This window comes from Platalea leucorodia (assembly GCF_965183815.1).
Source record: "Platalea leucorodia genome assembly, chromosome: 1".
Classification (NCBI taxonomy): Eukaryota; Metazoa; Chordata; class Aves; order Pelecaniformes; family Threskiornithidae; genus Platalea; species Platalea leucorodia.
In genome coordinates this window covers 167,785,226-167,805,865 of record NC_138823.1, presented here as the reverse complement: position 1 = coordinate 167,805,865, position 20,640 = coordinate 167,785,226, and the positions used below count along the sequence as shown (strand labels likewise).

The 20,640-nt window shown below is 51.3% G+C and overlaps 2 protein-coding genes across 3 annotated transcripts in view; one reads left to right on the top strand and one right to left on the bottom strand.

The window, feature by feature from the left end:
• KLHL18 (kelch like family member 18) overlaps positions 1–10,321 on the bottom strand; it is a 28,429-nt gene extending 18,108 nt beyond the window's left edge. For both annotated transcript variants that reach the window (XM_082323599.1, XM_082323600.1), the window contains exon 1: positions 10,132–10,321. In XM_082323599.1, coding sequence (XP_082179725.1) covers positions 10,132–10,281 — 150 coding nt within the window. In that variant the 5' untranslated portion in view covers positions 10,282–10,321. The remainder of the gene's footprint in view (positions 1–10,131) is intronic.
• A 3,004-nt stretch (positions 10,322–13,325) lies between these two features.
• KIF9 (kinesin family member 9) overlaps positions 13,326–20,640 on the top strand; it is a 29,175-nt gene continuing 21,860 nt past the window's right edge. Inside the window, exons 1-8 of the mRNA XM_082323576.1 lie at positions 13,326–13,414; positions 15,023–15,123; positions 15,735–15,900; positions 16,024–16,130; positions 16,927–17,151; positions 18,984–19,067; positions 19,188–19,280; positions 19,992–20,139. Of these exons, the coding sequence (XP_082179702.1) occupies positions 15,028–15,123; positions 15,735–15,900; positions 16,024–16,130; positions 16,927–17,151; positions 18,984–19,067; positions 19,188–19,280; positions 19,992–20,139 (919 nt within the window). The 5' untranslated portion in view covers positions 13,326–13,414; positions 15,023–15,027. The remainder of the gene's footprint in view (positions 13,415–15,022; positions 15,124–15,734; positions 15,901–16,023; positions 16,131–16,926; positions 17,152–18,983; positions 19,068–19,187; positions 19,281–19,991; positions 20,140–20,640) is intronic.

Here is a 20,640-nt window from a genome sequence, read left to right as displayed (position 1 = left end):
TGCTTTCGCTATTTCTCTGGCTTGAAGCAAGGTGAAAGAACAAGGCCTCATATCTCTCAAATTTTGAAAGACTTTGCGGTGCCTGGAAGGAAGTCAGCCCGACTGCAATACTTTGGTTTCATATATCTCTTAACTACGAGACGTGTTTGGATGAGCGTTCCCATCCAGGCAGCGCTGAATGCGGTTGATTGTGCAAGAAAAACATTTTAGTTGAATTTCATTTCCACCCAAACACAATTTGCCAAAAATCACAGCTATTCAAATGCCATTTTGCCTTTTTACAAAGAAAAAGTAGTATTAAAATTGAACAGGCAGCTATTAAAATGATACACCTGCTTCAAACGCATACAGCGATCCTCTAGTTATGGCCAGAGCGAACCGTGTAACTAAAGCTAATACCAATTTCAACAGCAAGGTTGTATTGACTCAAAACAAACGAGCCTACAGCGTCACCCCACAATGGGAAAAAGCCCTCTGTTTCGGAAAATAACTGTAAAGTACCAAAGGAACACCAGCTTGAAATTTATTTTTAAAATAGACTTAGTTTTAAAAGGGCCCTGCGTGTCAGATAGCCATCTAAGCCGTGCTTAAATCCACCGATTTCAGTCGTTGGGATTTATCCAGCCTGCTGCGCCCCGGGGTTTCCCAACCCTCGAGCACTCACCGGCGCTGCTCGCGCTCCCCTCTCCGCCAAGCACGAAGCGCAAGAGATGCTTTATGCTCAAAGTCCAAACGCAACAGATTTTAGCGCTGCCCGAGAGTCTGCGCAGAGCTGAAGCCTTCCACCGCGCTCCGGCTTCAGGGATGCATCGCCGCGACCTCACCCCACGACGGGCTGCCACCAAACCACTTTATTATAAATAATACGCCTGGTTATTGCAAAAGCAATCAGGCACAGTCATTCAGCAAGATTCCCGACAGGTTAACGAGAGCTGTATCGTCACAGGGATGAAATATTTCATGTCTGGGCGGCACCACCCTCCCGACTCCGAGCCACTCGGCAGCTCCGCGGGACAGGATTGTTCCCCCAGTTGGGATACTCACCCTTCGTTAAGGAAAGGGTTTCAGCTTGGGGAATGCCCCATTTCACAGATTAACTGCACTGGGGATGACCCTGCACAGGCAGGTGAGGGTTTGAACTAACCAGAGCTGGTTTTGGTTACCTGCAGGGAGAAACCTCGGCTCCCCAGGCAGGGCTCGACCTCCTGCCCCGGCTTGGTCCCCGTCTGGGCAGGGGGTGCAGCCGAACGGCGCAGCGGAAGCCACGTAGCTCACGACTTCTTCCCTTGCACTGGCGATAGCACTCGCCCGACCTCGCCGTTGAGGGAAAGAAACCCGAAATAAGCTGTATAAAAAAAGGGAATCGTTTTCTGCTGTCGTAGCAGGGGAAGGGGGAGGACGAGGACTGGCCCCTGTCAGCAGCGAGATCCACGGAGCTGCATCAGCAAAGAGCTGACCCGCGCCGCAATCGCCACCAGCTGAACGGAAATTATTTCCTGGTACCGGACAAGAAAAAACCTGCGATTCCTTTTTTTAAACTTGCTCCTGTAATGATAGAGGGCCCTCAGGGAGATTTATAAATCGGGATCTCTGGTCTAGAAGCTATCATTATGTTCATACCATCAGCACTTAATGGCAAGTCCCGAAGGAACAACTAAATTTCTTGCTGCAGGCGAATGGCGATACCTGTTTTTCTCGTAGAAGATGAAAAATACTTCTGAGGATGAGCACACAGTGCATGTCCCGTCAATTCACCCTTGCATCTTCTGACTCAAAAAGCGCTCCCTATCTCCAAATGATCTCCCTTTCTTCTGACCAAATAAATAAGCTTTCCTACACCTGGTGGAGTCACGCTACAGTCACGTCAGTCTAACAAGAAAGTGAAAAAGAGCTCGTGCGCTTCTTGATATCATTCCACCCTACCGTTCACAGCTTTCCTCTTGCTCAAAATCCATCACAGCCCTGCCCAATAATTCCAGAAGTACCAGCAGAAGATAGAAAAAATACAGAAAAAGCTTTGTCTGGTTGAGGAAAACCCCATTTTTCTCCTCACTGAGCGCAGCCGGCGGGGACAGTCTGCTCAGTTCCTGTTTTGATTTTACGGAGCAGCTCGAACTCAGCCACGCGGCCTTTGGAACCGGCTGCCCTTTCCATTGGTGTTCAAGAGCTGTCTCAAACGAACGATTTTCCTTTTTATTTTATATTTCTATACTGCTGCACACAGGACTGAGGTATCCAAAGGGCAGGATGCCGCCAGCCCAGAGAGCTGGTGTCTCCGGCAGCGGCAGCTCCCTCCCGACAGCAGGATTTTGTTGCCTACCTAGCGTCACGGGGCAGACTGCCGCGAACCCTCCGTAAGCTGGGGCGTCACTCAGGATTTGGCTTCCCTCGCTCCGTGTCATCATGGGACGTGTGTCTAAACCAGAGTCTCGGTTGGGGATTTCAGCTTTCAGCTGAAGGTGGAAGCTCTGGTTTCCAAGAACGGACTGTTTCATGGCAATACCTGTGATGGTTAGAGAACTCCTGGCGAGTTAGACACAAATCCGTGCATTTATCTTTCACTTTTTGAGCCTGGAGTTCAGGACTGTCTCCGGGCACAAAGGAAATCACCATAAACTTAAATCATATTCGCATCACTAAGCCAGAATTAGCTGTTTATACAAGCACCGAAAAGAGAAATACCCCAGGAACTCCGTATCGGCAGCTCACTGGGAAGAGGCCTGGGGATAATCCCTCAGGCAGGACTATCGCCTCTTTCACAGCCTGAGCAAAACAGCTTACCTTTCCGAAGATCTCCACCTTTACGCAAGGATGTGCTATTTTACGATACATAATTTTAGGTGCTTTTTTTTTTATTTAAGGTAAAAGATACTGTTTACCAGAAACAAGAACAGAGCCACTGCTTGCAAAGCATCCTTTCTGACCACAAGTATCACAGAATTCCCTTCCAACGTCGTCTCTAGCCAAGTAATAAAAGGCATGCTCTCCCTTACACTCCCACGTCCATAAAACGTTAACAAGTTCCAGGGTACGACGAAGCTTTCTCCATAGAAAAATGGTGTAGGTGTCATAAAGGCATCTATTGTTTTCACGACACCATTACGCTGCACAGCTGAGAAGTCTCTCAAGTTCTCTGCTGCAAAGATCTCCAAAAAAAATACCTCTTTCCTGACACCACAATGGCATTCAAGTCACGGAGAGGCCACAGGAGAAAGAAAGCTAGCGTCCAAGCCATCGTAGCAAAGTTCTGCTAGGCAGAAGATAACGGAACGGTAAAGTTTAAGAGATCTTGTATCGAAATTCAGAGATTCAGATAAATACCCTTCCTCCCCACCCCTTCCCGCCCAAACAGCAGCTGGACGAGTTGTGGGAGAGTTTTGATCAAACTTGGCACGCACACGACCAAGCGATTGACCCCGTTAAGTCTCACGTCCTGGTCTAGGCTAATTCGAGTCCTGCTGATAGAATAGTAACGAATTACTGTGAACCAGAAAGGACATCCCTTTTGCCTGGACAACACGAACACACGTTCCCAGATAATTCACTTCCAATTCCGAGGAGCTGAGCCGCTTTGCTGGACCCCAGCCTCTCCGTTTCCCGTGGGGAAAGGAACGCATCCCGGGGGGATCGCCTCCGGCCCTGCCCTCCTTCCCGCTCCTGAAGGACCGGCAAAACCAAAGTTGGGGGTCACTCCACAGCTGAGGGACCTTCCTGGGCCCTCCGGACACAGGGACCCCGGTTCCTGCCCCGTTCCCTCGACCTCCTCCCAACAGAAACCCCAAATCCCTCCCGTACTCCAACCACCCCCAGAGCAGCCTCTGCTCTTAACTCATCCCACAGCATCCTGCTCCTCGACGGGCAAGAAGCAGCTGCCAGACACCAGGTTAAATAGGCAGGTCACCGAAGCCCACCTGAAACCGGAGGACAAGTTTTGCTTTAAAGGAAAGCAAACAAAACCCAGGGCAAGTGGGTTTGGAAGTCCGACAGCAAGCCTTTTTGCCATGCTCAGAGAAGCCGAGTAAAATGCTTCGTGCAGAAATGCGTGGTTTCTGCTAACGCTTCAGGTTTAACGTCTTCCTAAAGCACTAAAAATACTTGTCTTTTCTATATGGGAACGGCATTTATGCCAGCTGAGACCTCAGGTGAAAAACCAGGTCCGATCGTAAACCAAAGTATCTCATTACTGCTGTAGGACAAGATTTAAATAAGATCCTTAACCTAAAGGTCTCACATGCGTAACATTATCTGGTTTTTAAATCTACCGGCTCCTCAAATAAGATATCCTCTCTCCTACCGAGCTCATTTTCCTTAAGGATCTCACAAACGTGCTCAAACATCTGCAAGGCAGCCAGGCGCAGGGTTTTCAAGGACCCTGCCGAAATTACGCACGCAGCCTAAGCTGTCTGGAATTCCACTTATCTGCCACGTCGGGACAAAGGGAGGCTCCTCCACCTCTGCTTGGCGGCAGCAGCTCTCTCGGGCGCATCTGCTGGGGTTTGGAGGGTTTCCAGTTAACAGTCTGCTTTGGAAAAACTGCGATGAGAAGGGGAGAAAAGCCAACAGGACTATCACCTGTCAGCCCAATTCGGATCGTACGTGAAACAAATAATATAACCTCTCCACAGCTTGGAAGTATTTTAACTTGTCAGGCTTGCGTTATTTTTTTAAGAGACTTTTCTAATTCGTCTTGGAGTTAGTCATGGAAATGTGGCATTTGAGCGATTCAAAACCAAACGAGGAGCAGCAACGACGAGAGGAGCTCGCATTCACTTCGCTCTTTGAGGATTCGGAAAGGCACAAACCTTCTCTCTTTTGACAGAAGTTCATCCGAGATTGCTGGAGGTGCCAGCCCGGCACTCGGCCCTCCTCTGGCTCCGACCGCAGCGAGCGGGAGCGATACAGACCATCGTTCCCCCACAAATTTACCAGTGAAGAAACAGGACGAGTATTGCTTCCCTGTTTTATGGAGTGGTGCAGTCCAGAGGCTTGCCGCAAGCTGCTGATGCGTCCCCAGAGAGCGCTTGTACCTTGGCCTAAAGCAGAGACGCAAACTCCAGAAAACAAAGCTGCCCAAGCAGCTTTCATCTCGAGAGGATGTTTGCCTTCAAAAAACAATGCTCAGGAAGAACACACATACCGGGTAGCTTCTTTTCTGCGATTAAGAAGCAGATCAGGATCTCCAGATCAGGGACTAACGCCCCCGAATACCTGTGCTTGTCCGTGAACCGAGATTCTTCGCACTTTTGCGGCGTTTATTTGTGAGCTCTAAAATGCTTTGAGAACACACACACACAGAGAAAAGACGACTACAAATCCACGCTAAAATAAGTGGGAAAGGTTCTGCCGTGCTACTGCGTCCAGGAAACCAAAGCAATGAGGGCCCACGTCTTTAACGCAGAGCTTTTCTTATCCAGCGAGCTTAGTAAGAAGCGAATTGATTTCTACCAATAAGGTAAAATCAACGGCAGTGCTGGCTGTAGAAAGAACTGCAGGCTCCTAGCTCAAGCTTAGGCAGAAGGTGATGTTATGGGTGACACGCTCTTGGGAAGAGCGAGCTCCGGAGTGGTGCCCGGGCAGGAGCAGGTCAGCCCTGCCAACAAGGCAGCCAGAAAACAACCCAAAAGTCTCCTAATATGAAGATAGTGTGAAAGAAAATGCTTTATATCCCACTCCTGGGGCAAAACGGGTGGACGCAGAAATCAAAACTCACCGATTTAATCCAAAAAACCCAGCTGTCGGTAACTGTGATAATATCTGACCAGAGGGGATCTCGCTACAGCGGGTCCTGCTCCACGGCCAAAGACCCCAAGCACGTTAAACCCGAACCCGTCCCTAGCACATATATAGACTTTGCCACTCGCAGCCCACTTCAAGCCTGAGAAACCCGGACAATTCAAACTTTGGGCCATCACTGGAAACCCCAGTTTGGCCCCAGATGCAGGGTAAGGAGAGGTGCATGGAGAGCGGCTGCTCCTCTGCTGGTTTTGCTGGCCACCCCGATTTCAGAGTCCACTCTCGCACCTCCAAGCGCATAGCCCAAAACGGAAAACTAAATTTGAAATAAGTCTACCCGTCTTCAAACCGCTTGACGCGTCCGTATTTGTAGCTGAAAGCCTCAAACCCCACCAAACTCAAAAAAAGCAAAGCAGCTTCCTTTCTGCACGCTCAACGATCGCTCCAGGCTTGGCGCTTCCCCGTCGCAGAGGCAACCGCCATCGGCTTTGCCAACACCACCAGTACTGGAGAAGGAGAGAGGCACAAGTCTCACCTGGAAGATTTTGCCATAATATTACTCTAGTCAGGTTAAACTGGCAAACAGTTGTGTTGTTTTGTTTTTTTTAACCAGACAAGGCCACGCTGAGACGCAATCTAGCGATCCTCAGAGAAGAAAGCAAAAGAAACTTGCCTTTAGTAAGCAAAAATCCTACTTTCACCAAAGGAAAATGAACTAACCACAGAATAAGGTGTGCCTCCTCGCTCCCCTCCTCCCTCCAGTTTATTCACATGTGTTTCTACCAAACCATCCTAAAATTATTCTTTAAATAAACACTTCAGAGAGTCGCCAAAGGGAGACTGAAAGGACAGATGCCTGTGATGGCACATCTTCAAGAGGAGCAATGACCTGCGGCTATTTAAGAGCCAGGAATAGAAAAGGACTTTTCAAATCCATAGCCTCGACCACGCGCGCAGGAAGGGAGCTTTGGTTCTCGACGAACACATCCTGAGCCGCTGGAAAGACGCGCAGCTCGCTCGCTGCCCCGTGAAACTTGGTTTTCACACGGGCAATCCCAAGAAGCAGCGACAGATTTCCCTAAGCTGAGTTTGAATAATCGGAACTCCAAAGGAGCCAGTCAAATCAGCACTTCTTGCTTTTAATCGCGTCTAAACCCAGCTGCCGTACGCTGCTGAGGCAGCACCGGCTCCCGCAGCGCAGCGTGAACTGCAGCAAGATGGTTTCTGAGAAAGGAGAACAAATTCTGCCCCTCCTATTTACTGAATGAATGCTCGCCTGGCTTTATGAGGGGAATAATTAAAACGAACAAATGAGAGTACCAACGCTTCCTAACAATTTTAGGCGTGTTTGTACTGCAAACATTTCTACGGGCTGGGAGAATCACGTACAGCCATTGACCCCCAACGCTGATGTGGACAAAGAGGCCGCTAAAAACCTGAACCGTGCTGCAACAACGCTGCTTGCTCCCGTTTCAGCCGCCAGCCTGAACGCTGGTCACGTCAGGAGGAATCCAACTTCTGGCCCAAAGCGGCGTTTGGCAGCTTTTTTCTTTATAGAGGCGACAGCTTCAAAGTCCTAGGTGTGAAAAAGCAGCAACAAACTCGCTCCAGTGGGGCTCAAGGCATCGGGACCCGCTACGGTCTCCTTCAGGTGCGGACTTTAAATGCTTCTCAGTGCTTTTCCTACCTTCATTTTGGGTAAGAAGCATTCAAACGCCGTCCCCGCGAGACAACTCGCTTGGCAGGCTCCTTCTGCATCGCGCTGGATTTACAGCTTCACCAACGCACGCGGAAAGCGTTCCCCAGCAAGGGCAGGGAAGAGCACGTTTTGCGTCAGCGGTGTTCGAGGTGGCTAACTGATTCAGAGCCACCTCCAAAGTCGGGCTAAGAAAAATGAGTTCTTAAACATTCAGCAGCTCGAGAAGACACCCTGTACTGAACGACGGGGAGGAAAGGCTTGGCTCGGATTCAGCAGGCAGCATTAATTCAATCGCCACGGGACACGCAGGCGCTGAGAAATCTGCTGTCAAGAGGCAGAAGCGGCAAAGAGGTGGGATATTTTGACACGATGACTCAATACAACAAGAGGAATCAAACGAACGGAGTACGTGTACGAGGGAAAGCTGGACGGCTCGTGTGAACCAACACGGAAACACGCTGTCAGCCCTCTGCCAAACGTATCGGTCATTGCTGGGATCTCTCTTCAGTATAATAAAGGATTAAGTGGGCAGTGGAGAAAGTTAAGATTCATTTTAAGAATGAGAGAGACATCTTTCTTAACAGAATTTAAACCTTTGTAGGAATGAAGGGCTCTGCACCCTCCCCAGACAGCAACGGACCCTGGAAAAACAATATAATAAAAGGAAAAAAGGAAGCGGGGCCAACACGGTGCCCTCATCCGTAACGCTGCCCAGCACCGTCAGGGCGCTCATTCTGACAGCTGGACCGGAGAGCTCCTTCAGCCCTGAGACATTCAAAGTGTTCCCACTCTGCCACCGAAGACACACAAAGTAAGGTAAGCAAGATTAAGAAAGCACTTTGTACGGTAAATCTATGGGAAAACTGATTCAGAAGAGTTTTGCAGAACAATGGTCGGGTATTTATCTGAGATAAGGCCGGGGTCACGTACCTCGGCGCTATTGTCTCCCCTCAGACCACGCAAGGCAGCCCGACCCCAGAAGAGGCCCCACAGCCGGCTCACTACCGCGATTCCAGAGACGTGGGACCCACAGGACCCGAGAATCTTCTCCCACAACACGAAGCCACCTCAAAAACACCAAGTTTAATTCTAATAAAATGGTGCTCTCCATCACAAACCAGTTTTGTCACAGAATTCCTCCAGGTTGCAGCACAGACTGTCACAAATACCACATCTGAGAAGGTACAACCTCTTCCAAGGAGGATCAGCGCACGGCTGCGCTCTGCACAACGAGCGTTTCAGCCTGCGAAGCAGCCTCTCTTTGCGGGAGGCTATAGCTGATCTACGGGGAGAAGCCCAGGGGTGCACCCCAATCGCACGTCCCGCCGTCTCCACGACGGGCACAACCCTCGCCGGCCCCTTCTTCGTCAGCGGGAGGAAGGTGAAAAAGTTTCAGCATGAGTAGGCTGGGAAACACCTTCAGGTTTAATTAAACTTGAGAGTTAATTCTGGAATGACTCAACCAATCCTGGGAGTTGCACGTTGCACCCACCCCACAATAAACTCCTCTGCCCGTGAGCTCCGAAGGACTCCGGCATCTCCGGCCCGACGCTGGCCACCGGCCGCTCTCAGAGCCCTTACAGCCCACGCCTGCAGAGCCAGGCACACAGTCCCGAGGATTTACCAAGGTTATAGACTATTTCTTTGATGCAAGAAAGCGGTGTTCTTAAAAGATAAAGGTTTCCTAGGGAAAGGGACTCCTCCCGTGGGTTGGAGCAGAGGTTGGTCCGTAAACTCGCACCAGCCCCATCCACAGCGCGACCGTTCCTCAGCGCTGGGACCACCAGTGAAACGCGGCCGGGGGCCTGGGGTGCCCCGTTTCCTCCCAAACCCAGATATTTTATTGACTCACTCTGCCTGGCTGCTGGAAAAACCATGACGGCTCCAAGGGAGACAGAGGCTCCATCTCCCACCCGTTCCCTGGGCTGGGGCACAGTGTTGGGGACGGGGTCTCACCGGCACATCCCGGCACCCACCCTGGGGACCCTCACCCCCGGGGGACCCTCACAGAGCCCCCCAGCCTGGGCTGGGGAGGCCCCACACCCCCAATACCCCACCGAGGAGGCTGGGGGGGAGGTCTCAGCACTGCCCTTCTCCCAAAAGCCAGGGGAAGGGGGGACCCTCAGCCCCCCCTTCTCCCCACCAAAGGGACTGGGGGACCCTCAGCCCCCCCTTCTGCCCACCAAAGGGGCTGGGGGGGGGCCCTTTCTCCCCACCAAAGGGGCTGGGGGGGACCCTCAGCCCCCCCTTTCTCCCCACCAAAGGGGCTGGGGGGGACCCTCAGCCCCCCCTTTCTCCCCACCAAAGGGGCTGGGGGGGACCCTCAGCCCCCACTTTCTCCCCACCAAAGGGGCTGGGGGGGACCCTCAGCCCCCACTTTCTCCCCACCAAAGGGGCTGGGGGGAACCCTCAGCCCCCCCCTTCTCCCCACCAAAGGGGCCCTCAGCCCCCCCTTCTCTCCACCCAAGGGTCTGGGGAGCCCTCAGCCCCCCCCTTCTCCTCACCCAAGGGGCCCTCAGCCCCCCCCGTTTGCCCCCCACCACAGGGACCCTCGGCTCCCCGCCTCGTCCCCCCACCAAAGGGACCCGGGAGGACCCCCGCTGCCTCCCTCTCCTCACCAAAGGCACCGGGGGTTCCCTCAGCGCCCCCCTCCTCAGGAGCCGGGGTCCCTCACCCCCCCGGGCCGGGCCGGGCCGCACCTTGAGGGTGACATCGCAGAGCTTGCCCTGCCGTCGGATCTCGCCCATCACGCCGTAACCGCGGCTGGGCAAATCGCCCACCGAGAAATGCACCAGGTCCTCGGGGTCCAGCTCCGGCTCGGCCCCCGCCGCCGCCGCCGCCTCCAGCATCTTCCCGGCCGCTCCCGCCGCGCAGCGCCTCGCTTCGCCTCCCCCGCGCCTTGTCCCCGCCCGGCCGCCGTAGCGCGGCTCTCCGCCCACTTCCGCCTCCCTCCACTTCCGGGAGAAACCGGAAGTGATGGGTACCATGGTAACGGCGTACACAGTCCCCGGGGCCGCCGCGGCTTCTCCTCGCCCGGGCCCGGCTGAGGGGGGGAGGCGCAGGTAGGTGAGGGGCGGGGGTGCCCCGGGGGTCGCCCCCTCCTCAGAGCCTCCTCGTCACCCGCCTCCCCCGGCAGTGGTGTCCTCGCAGGCTGCATCAGCCCCACAGGCCTCGTCCCCTCCTCAGGCCCCGTCTCCTTCTCCAGGCTTTGTCCCCCTCCTCAGGATCTCGTCCCCTCCTCAGGGTCTTGTCCCCTCCTCGAGGCCTTGTTCCCCTTCTCAGGCTCTTGTTCCCTGCCTCCAGGCCTCATCCCCTCCTCAAGGTCTCGTCCCCTCCTCAGGGTCTCATCCCCCTCCTCAGGGTCTCATCCCCCTTCTCAGGGTCTCATCCCCCTCCTCAAGGCCTTGGCCCCCTCCTCAGGGTCTTGTCCCCTCCTCGAGGCCTTGTTCCCCTTCTCAGGCTCTTGTTCCCATTCTCAGCCTCTTGTTCCCTTCCTCCAGGCCTCGTCCCCTCCTCAAGGTCTCGTCCCCTCCTCAAGGTCTCGTCCCCTCCTCAGGGTCTCATCCCCCTTCTCAGGGTCTCATCCCCCTCCTCAGGCCTTGTCCCCCTCCTCAAGGCCTCATCCCCCTCCTCAGGGTCTTGTCCCTTCCTCCAGGCCTCATCCCCCTTCTCAGGGTCTCATCCCCTCCTCAGGCCTCGTCCCCTCCTCAGGCCTCGTCCCCTCCTCAGGGTCTTGTCCCCTCCTTGAGGCCTTGTTCCCCTTCTCAGGCTCTTGTCCCCCTCCTCCAGGCCTCGTCCCCTCTTCAAAGTCTCGTTCCCCTCCCCAGTTCTCATCGTCCTCCTCGAGGCCTCGTCCCCTCCTCAGGGTCTCGTCCCTTCCTCAAGGCCTTGTCCCCCTCCTGAAGGCCTTGGCCCCCTCCTCAGGCTCTCGTCCCCTCCTCGAGGCCTCATCCCCTCCTCCCCCAGCCTTTGTCCCCCCAACTCAGGTGACGTCTCTGTGGGCCTCGCTCTGCCCCTTGCCACCCCAGCCTCATCTCCTCAAGACGTCGTGTCCCTCCTCGGTCCTTGTCTCCCCACCATCTCCACCCCAGCAAGGTCTGCTAAAACACGGATGATCCTGTCCTGCAGCCCCCCTCCGCCCCAGCCCCCTCTCAGATCACCCTCCTTCGCCCGGCCAGCGGGGCTGTGGGCATGGCCGTCCACGGCGCTCCCTGTGCTCCCTGCTATCCCGGCCATCCTCACGCCCTCATCCCTCCTCTTCTGCCATCTCTCCTCGGCCCCCGTTATCGCTGCACCCGCTATGTCATGCTCATGGTCACCTCCCCAAAGCAGCTTTGCCTCCCCAGTTAACCTCTCGTCTTTAGGACAAGGGGGAATGGTTTTAAACTAAAGGAGGGGAGATTCAGATGAGATATAAGGAAGAAATTGTTTACGCTGAGGGTGGTGAGACACTGGCCCAGGTTGCCCAGAGAGGTGGGAGATGCCCCATCCCTGGAGACCTTCAAGGCCAGGCTGGACGGGGCTCTGAGCACCCTGATCTGGTTGGAGATGTCCCTGCCTGTGGTGGGGGGTGGGACTGGGTGGCCTTGAGAGGTCCCTTCCCACCCAAACCACTCTATGATTCTACTCCATGATTCTATGATTTGGCCCAAGCCTTTGTCCATCCGTGGTGGATAAGCTCAGGTCTCTCTCAGGCAAAACCCAAACCCACGCTTCACTGCTCGGGGTACACGTTTCTGTGCCAATCGGCCCCAAAATCCCCCTCTAAAATTTCCCTTTGGCACTAAGCTTTGTCTGGGCACGTTGGCGTCTGCCTCCATTGCAGGGGTAACTCTGTTTCCATTAATTCCGAGCATAAACAGTCCGTTAGTCTTGAGACTAACTAATGGGGGAGTCCTGCTGCCTTCAGCTGCTGTAGGAGGAGGGACCAAGGAGCTTGGGTTTGGCACCTTGTCATAACGAGCTTCAAAACCACTGGCCTGAGTTGTGAGCTGTGATTTGCTTTGCTTGCTCGGTTTGCACTACCGGCGCTGAATGACGGGGGAAGGTAACGGCAAGGCTCGCTCTCGTCCTTTCAACATTTCTGGTTCAAACCAGAGGAGGATGATTTAGCGGTGAAACAGCCAGAAACATTTTTGGTTAGCTGACCAATAAACATGTACTTTTCTTCATAGTACCTCAATAAAAATTCCACTGCAGAGAGAAAACCCAATTAAAAATCAGATTGGTTGGATACCCGGGTATTGCTAATGAGCTGGAGAACTTTTGGCCTCCGCGCTGTTGGCCTGGAATCTGCCAGAGAGGTGTTTCCCTGTTTCCTTCCCATTTCCAATGTCAGTAAATACTCCCAGGAGGAATTGCTTTTGTCCTGACGCCGAACAACGGGCATTGTTGCAGTGAGGAAAATGCCACTCGCTCTGAATTTGTTCTCCCTCTCTCCGATTTGTATTTTTGCCTAAAATTTTCCCCTTGCTCCTTTTTCCTGCTGTGCTTCTTGCTGCAGCTTTGCAGAAATTAGGTGAATGGTTGGACTCGGGTCTTTTCCAGCCTAAATGATTCTAGGACTCTAAATAAAGCACATCCCCCTCCAACGCTGGGTTATATTTGTGGAGCAGAGTGTTGTGATCTCTAACAATCCCGATAACCAGATGAGTAGCATTTCCACGCTGGTTCAAAACTTTAAAACTCCGTGTCCGCTTCCATTTCGCTCGTACCTGTGCTGCTCCTGCCTTTAATTATGCAGCGCTGGCAAGTATTTTGGCAGTTTTTTGTGCGCGTCACTTAGCGGTGATCCTTACGGTGATGTCTGTGCACTTTATCACCATGCTTTTCCACAGATCATTTATTTGAAGGCTGTCTCTGGTACTGAAGAGATTATGGTCACGGTAACCTAGCACCATTCTGGATTCTACAGCCGGCATTGTGTTGGCGTCGCTGCGGTAATCTAGGAGAAGGACAAGGCGCCCACAGTACCTTTACCAGGTAGGCATTCAAATGCTGACCTCTGTTTTAAATAAAGAGAAGTCTTGGTTCAGCTCACATCTCTATGTTTCTTTTTAGAGCAGTCACAGCAGATAAGGTGAATAAAAATACTTCATATACAAGGGATACAAAAGATCTAGTCTGAAACTAGAAGTTGTCGCTAGATATTACACAACTATGTGCTCAGTGCTGGGCCCCGCACCCCAAGGCGGCCATGGAGGGGCTGGAGCGTGGCCAGAGCAGGGCAGCGAGGCTGGGGCAGGGGCTGGAGCACAAGGCTGGGGAGGAGCGGCTGGGGGAGCTGGGGGGGCTCAGCCTGGAGAAGAGGAGGCTGAGGGGAGCCCTCATCGCTCTCTGCAACGGCCTGAAAGGAGGCTGGAGCCGGGGGGGTCGGTCTCTGCTCCCCAGGAACAAGCGATGGGGCGAGAGGGAACGGCCTCAAGCTGCGCCAGGGCAGGGTTGGGGTGGGTGTTAGGAACAATCCCTTCCCCAAAGGGCTGCCAGGCCCTGGCCCAGGCTGCCCCGGGCAGGGGCTGAGTCCCCATCCCTGGGGGGATTGAAAAGCCGGGGAGATGTGGTGCTTGGGGACATGGGTTAGTGGTGGCCTTGGCAGCGCTGGGTTAGCGGTTGGACTTGATGATCTTAAGGGTCTTTTCCAACCTAAACGATTCTATGATTCTATGAGTCTGTTGAGCACAGGCTGTCTGTAGGAAACGGTCAAGAGAAAACACAATCTGCACGTTGCAGGGATTTAAAAATACTCAATGCGTGTTTCTCAGTGGGGCGTTAGCAGCTGGACCCATGCCCTGAGCCCTCCTTCGTGGATTTTAGTCAGCAGATCCTCTAGCCTTGCTGGATATCGACAGCCACTTACTGAGTTTGCATTGACCAGAAGAACAACACAAGGATTTCACCAGGCCCATGACTTCTTCAATTCTGGAAACTTTAAGATCAGGTCTTCATTAGGAACTTAAAAATATTGTTGTGTATCAGTATGAAGAAGGGGTTACAAAGGTATGGGAAATGCATATTCAACACAGACTGTAAACAAGGTGATTGCTGCTCAGAGCGTTGGAAATGTTGGCGTACGGACGGACTGCACACCCTTTTGCGGTGCTGTTGAGCTCCTTTGGGCTTGGTTTCGCCTATAGCACGGCTTACTTAAAGCCTCAGAAGCTGGAAACACAGTTCTGGCTGAACTGACATTACAAACCAGGAGGCTGTGTGTGCCTTCACACGCAGAAAACACCAGACAAAAGAAAATCCGTCTCATATTCCCGCAATTATTTTGCTTTGCAAGGCTAAGAGGGAGAAAAGCTTGTGTTCTCTAACGCTAATGTGCCTGATACGCAAGAGGAAATCACGATCAGTAAGACCCTTCCCTTTTCACATGCTCGGTTTTCTGAGCAGAACAATGCTGGAAAGAATTTTCAGCAACTGTTTGCCCACAGTTGCTTTTAATAAAGAATAGAAACTGCAGCTGAACATTTGTCAACGCTTTATTTTTAAACTTGACTACTTCGTAGCTTGCCTTTTCAGGACAAACAACATTACATTTCATTTTAGGGAATGCGACGTTGTTGATTTTTCCTTTTTTTCCCTCTCTAGTTAGAATGGATGCAGTAGAAAAGAGAGTCCATACATTTGTGCGAGTCAAGCCAACAGCTGATTTCGCTCAAGACATGATCAAGTTTGGGCCAGACAACAAGGTAGAGAAAAAGAGATTGCAAGCGTGAAAGGTTTGGAATTTGATTTTGGTTTTGCCCACAGAAATGCAGAATCCTTCCATTCCTTAAGGCCCCGCATAACGTTTTGGTGCACGTTGGTTCACGTTTTCCTGCTTGCTCTTCTCCTCTGCGCTGACAGTGGCTCGTGGTTTTGTATCAGCCAGTGTGACCGTGGAAAACGTACTTCTTGTGGTACAGTCACTAGGGGAAATCCTCAACCGCACGGGGTCTCTGACTCATCCTTGAGGAATTCCCTGTGGGAACCACGATTCCAACCTAAGAGGTCTCCCTGTGGTACACTCTATTCCTGTCCCCCCTTATGCAAATTCCTCCCTTCACTTCTCTTGCTTCATTAATAATTTCCCTGGGACACGAAATCAGACACAAGACCGAAAGGTGTAGAGATGAACTTAGCCACGTTTCCTTTTTTGAGAATATCTATTACCAGAAAAGACCATCGGGGTCACTAAAACGATACCATTACTTGCGCCCCGTTTTCTACTTACCTTCAGGTCTTCCGTGGGTGGTTTTTTTCAGTCAATAAGAGCTGAAACTCTTCGTTGAAGTTATCTGCATCTCTTTTTGGGTTTCAGAGCATAGATATATACATCAAAAAAGATGCCAAGAAAGGAGTTGTGAATAACAGGCAGACTGACTGGTCCTTTAGGCTGGATGGCGTCCTTCACAATACCTCCCAGGAACTGGCTTACGAGACGGTGGCTAAGAAATTGGTGTCCGACGCTTTAATTGGCTACAATGGTAATTTGTTGCTATTTTTATTATTTTGACAATAAGCGGAGATTTGATCTGAGGGAGAGATCCATTTGAGAAACGCAGAGGTTCCCTCCCGAGTTTCTTCTTTTGCTTTTGAATCTTTTCTAGGGACGATCATGTGCTATGGGCAAACGGGGGCTGGTAAAACTTACACGATGACGGGAGCAACTGCCGAGTACAAGCATCGAGGAATCATACCCCGAGCTATCCAGCAGGTACTGGATCCCAATGGGAAAGAGGCTGGAAGAAATAACAAAGATGTCTCTTGTATCGGCTGTTGTTGATACTCGTGAGAGTGTTTTGACGCGGTGAATATGTTTTTATCTCCACCGGTCCTTTTTTTTTCCCATTTTATTTAGGTGATGATCATTAAAGAAATAAAGGAGCCTGTAAAACATAGTTGCTTTGTACCTTTGTTTTACTACACCATGACCTTGTGCACTGATAACGGTGACGTTTCGGAGCATTGGGATGGTGTTGGCTTGAAACATGCGGCTTTGTCGGTCCTGTCGCTGTACAGACACGTTCCCGCCCAGAGGCACACGTTTGCCACTGCTTAGAGAGTGCAGGTCTGCTTCTCTTTAGGCAGTGATACCGCAGAACGCTCTCCACCCCCACAAAGACAACTCCCAGGCACGGTGTGGGGCTGACATAACGCAGACAGCCTGAAACGAAGATGGGAGGAATTCTGTAGTTACGCTTTCTTGTCATTTCCAGAGGCTGCTCTTGTTTAACTCTACTAGCTCACGTAAAGGACTTGCTGCTTCCCCAATGGAAGCAGGCCTTCCAAAGTGGTGTTTGCAAAACTATCGTTCTGAGAAATCGTGTTAAAACTGTTGACTTAGCCCCGTCAGCCCTCAGGCAACCGCAGCGCAGAATTGGCTACGCGCACGCAGATGCACTCATAGCTGCTCAGAAAGTTACAAATAGCTTCTCTGGAAAGCCATAAATAGCTAATAATTCTGATTGTGAACTAGCGCTGCCACCGACAAACTCTTTGTCTTTGCATAGGTCTTCAAAGCCACTGCAGATTCCGTTGATCCGTTCGTCACTGTCCGAATATCCTACCTGGAAATCTACAACGAGACCTTGTCTGACCTCCTGTCCACCGTGACAAGCAATGGGACCGGCGACACGCAGATGGCTGTAGTGGATTGCCCACAGGGTGTTTATGTGAAGGGCTTATCTATACATTCAGTTAGCCACGAGGAAGATGCTCTGAATCTCCTTTTTGAGGCAAGAAAACCCAAATATTACGCTTCATCTGATTGTTACATTTATTGGCTTAGCTGAGGGAGGAGGCAGTAAAGCAGGAGGAGGGTGGCCTGGACATCTGGAGGGAGGTTCAACCCTCATTGCTCTCTTTATTGTGGGCAGAAAAATTGGTAACTCTTTGTAGCCCATGTTCTTGCACGGAAAATGTCCCTGGCGCAGAGATTCTGGAAGATCTCTGTGGAGAAACCCTGTTTTTAGTGTACGCCACAGCAAGTCAAGTGATGGAGGAAATATTTTGAGGTGAGACCACGGAACGCCGTAGCGTTGGAGATTCCAGGCAGCACTGAAATAGCGAAGGCGGCCAGAGAATCTGCCTTCATTTCACAAGGCTTATCTCCCCGGCCACCTCACCCGCCCCTTCAGCAGACCGAGATCCCAGGCAGCCCAAAAGACTCGTTTTCATTACCCTGGTTATCACATAAGGGTGTCAGTGAGTGACTTGGTACAAAGTGTACGATATTTGGGATCCTTTTAGTCCCCTCAGCTGACTGAGACTGGAATTTCTTCCTGAAAAACACACCTGCCTGTCCTAAGCTCCAAGAAAAGAGTCTTATCAGTGACGTCTTTGGCAGAGAGTTTGTGACGGTCGTGGCACAGGTACCGTTAGTCAGATTTTACAGCAGGGATGTTCACACAATGGCTTAGTTTTGTGAAGGGAGTTTGCTTACTTATGTCTGCGTCTTTCTTTTACTTGTGGGTGCTTTAGTTGATGGAAAACATGAATAAATAATTGGTTTTGTATGCAGGAAGCGTATTCTTACCAGGACCCATCTGGTGTCCTTAAAATCTATCAGTTGTCTTTTTAATAATGGGACTGTGGCGTCCTAAGCCAGCCTCAGTGATTTGTACGAGCTCCCATTTTCTTTTTAAAGAGCAGCAGGATGATGGTAATGCAGCCTAACTTGAGATCTGTGGACACAAGAAGTGCAAGTGATGCCCAGGGATCCGTTCAGGTCCTTAGATGAGTTCTGCCTGTGGTTCTAGCTTCACGGAGAAAGCTCCAGGCTTTCAGGAGGCCACCCACTACGCTGTGACTCCATTTCTTCACCTGTGGAGTGGGGTTGAGAGTATTTACCTAGAGATCTTCACCTTCGTTCTTGCTCTTGGCTTTACACTCCCTAGCGTGGTGGTTGTCCTTCGGGACCCAGGCAGACCGGTTGGCCGTGAAACCCGTCGACGAGCGCGTTTCTATGCTGTAGAGCCTTCCGTTTCCTCTTCTGCCTCGCCAGCCTGGCAGCAGGGCTCTGTGACAGACCGGCCCTCCTCACCAGCAGTTGCAACATCATTTTCAATGTTGTTTTCTTTTCCTGTAAGTCGGCATTACAAATTCGTGGCTATCATATCTGTGTGAGTTTTCTATGACATTTAAAGCTTGAGGAGCTCTTTGGTTTTCTAGTCATCAAGAAACTGAAACAGCCAGGGAGGTGTTGCCTCTGAACAAGGCTTGCCTGGCTGTTCCTCAAAAAGCCACAGATCTGTGAGCTGAGCCTTGAAAGTGGAAATGTGGTCTCCGGTAAAATGCATTATTACAGTAAACAGTGACCTTTACCAGCCGCACCGTGAAAGGCGTTGAGGGGCCTTTGAGTAAGAAAACGAGGCAAACAGGGTGAGCTCCTGCTCTGGCTGCTCTAACCAACTGATCGGCGCTACGGGCTCTGCAGAGTGAGGTTTAATTAACTGAGCGTATTTCTATTTATCCTTTATTCTACCAATGCAGAGCATATTTCTATTTATCCTTTATTCTACCAATGCAGAAGTTTAAAAACAGTCTTCATTTTTGACTTCATCTGCAGGGTGAGACCAACAGAGTGATAGCAGAGCACACACTGAATAAAAACTCATCCAGATCCCATTGCATCTTTACTATTTATATTGAGGTAAGAGCTCCAGCAGTTTTTCTAGGGACTCAAATGGCTGAGGATCTTTACATGTCTGTTTTTTACCACATTTCAGTTTTGTCTACTGTTAAGCACAGTTTATATTCTTTTCCCCCTCAGTCTCGTTTCAGAGTTTTCTCAGATGTCAAATGCGTTCACTCTAAAATCAACTTAATAGATCTGGCAGGCTCAGAGAGACTGAGCAAGACTGGAGTAAGTAACGGAAGAAATATTTCGGTCCGTGGTGAAGAGTCCAGTAATCAACACGGTGGAGGTGAAATCATGGGTTTTCCCCACAGCCCGTGATAAATAGGAGAGACCGTGACAAATTGAAAGTCACATTAACACATCAGAGGGTGCTTGGTTGTTTGCGGCTGCTGTGTAGCATTTCTAAGTCCATTTCTAAGGCATGTGCCTTCCAGCCTGACCCAAATTCAGGTAGTTTATCTGACTCTGTCATTTCTCCGCAAAAGAAAGGGCCAGAGCCATCAGCTATTAAGCCAAAGAACCTCTGATTTTCCTCTTTGTTCCATGGGTGATGGTGCAAATCCCCCACTTCTGGTCACAGCAGGCAAACTGTTGAAACTTGGAGCATTAGGGCTCAACAGCTGAAGGCTCCTCAGGCCCCACGTGACATTGGGTATTGATCAGAACAGAAATCGCATCAGCCCTGTGACAAATACATAATTTACCCTGTGGGAAGGGAAGCCGGTGGTCCTGGTAGACTTGTAATGAAAAATTGAGGTCTCTGAAAACTTGTTTTCGAACTGAAGGAAGCTCTAGATCAGGGATTTATTAGGTCTGAATTAGATCCTTACCCTCGCAGCCACGCAGAGTTGTACCCGCAGTAAGGAATATGCTCTCTTCTGCGGTTCGGCCAGAAACACGTGTTGTGGAAGCTTTGCCTTTTGATCTTCGTTACAGTCGGAAGGACAGGTTCTGAAAGAAGCCACGTACATCAACAAGTCTCTGTCGTTCCTTGAGCAAATCATCGTTGCCCTGGCTGATCCTAAGAGGGACCACATCCCCTTCCGGCGGAGCAAGCTCACTCACGTCCTCAAGGACTCGCTGGGTAAGAGCTGTGGATTACAACAGCCCCAAATCGTTCCTAGAAAACGGCGTTGTTTCAATGAGCGTACCAAGTCCTCAGGCCATAACATACAAACACATCGAACTAATTTGTTATTCAAAGGATATCTGGTTTTCCTCATCAAATAAAACAGCGGGTGCAGGAGACAGTACAAAGCCCGCACCGATCAAGCCAGTAGACATTCACAAAACCTTAGTTAGAATACTTTAAAAAACTATCACCAAACCCCCCCCCCAGCATGCTACAGGCCTTTTCAGATGCTCCTGCTTGAGCACCAGGCTACAGATGATAAACCCAAAGCTGTGGTGCGTCGTGAATCCCCAGGAAAGGCTCGTGCTCTTGGAACGCAGGCCGGAGAGACGGGAGGCGAAAGCAGCTGGAAACAGGCTGGAGACGTTTGCGCGGCGTAACCGAAGGCATGGGAAATGAGAGCGATGTCTGAGGCGTTCCGAGCACAAGGCTTGCGTCGCTTTTCGGAAGGGC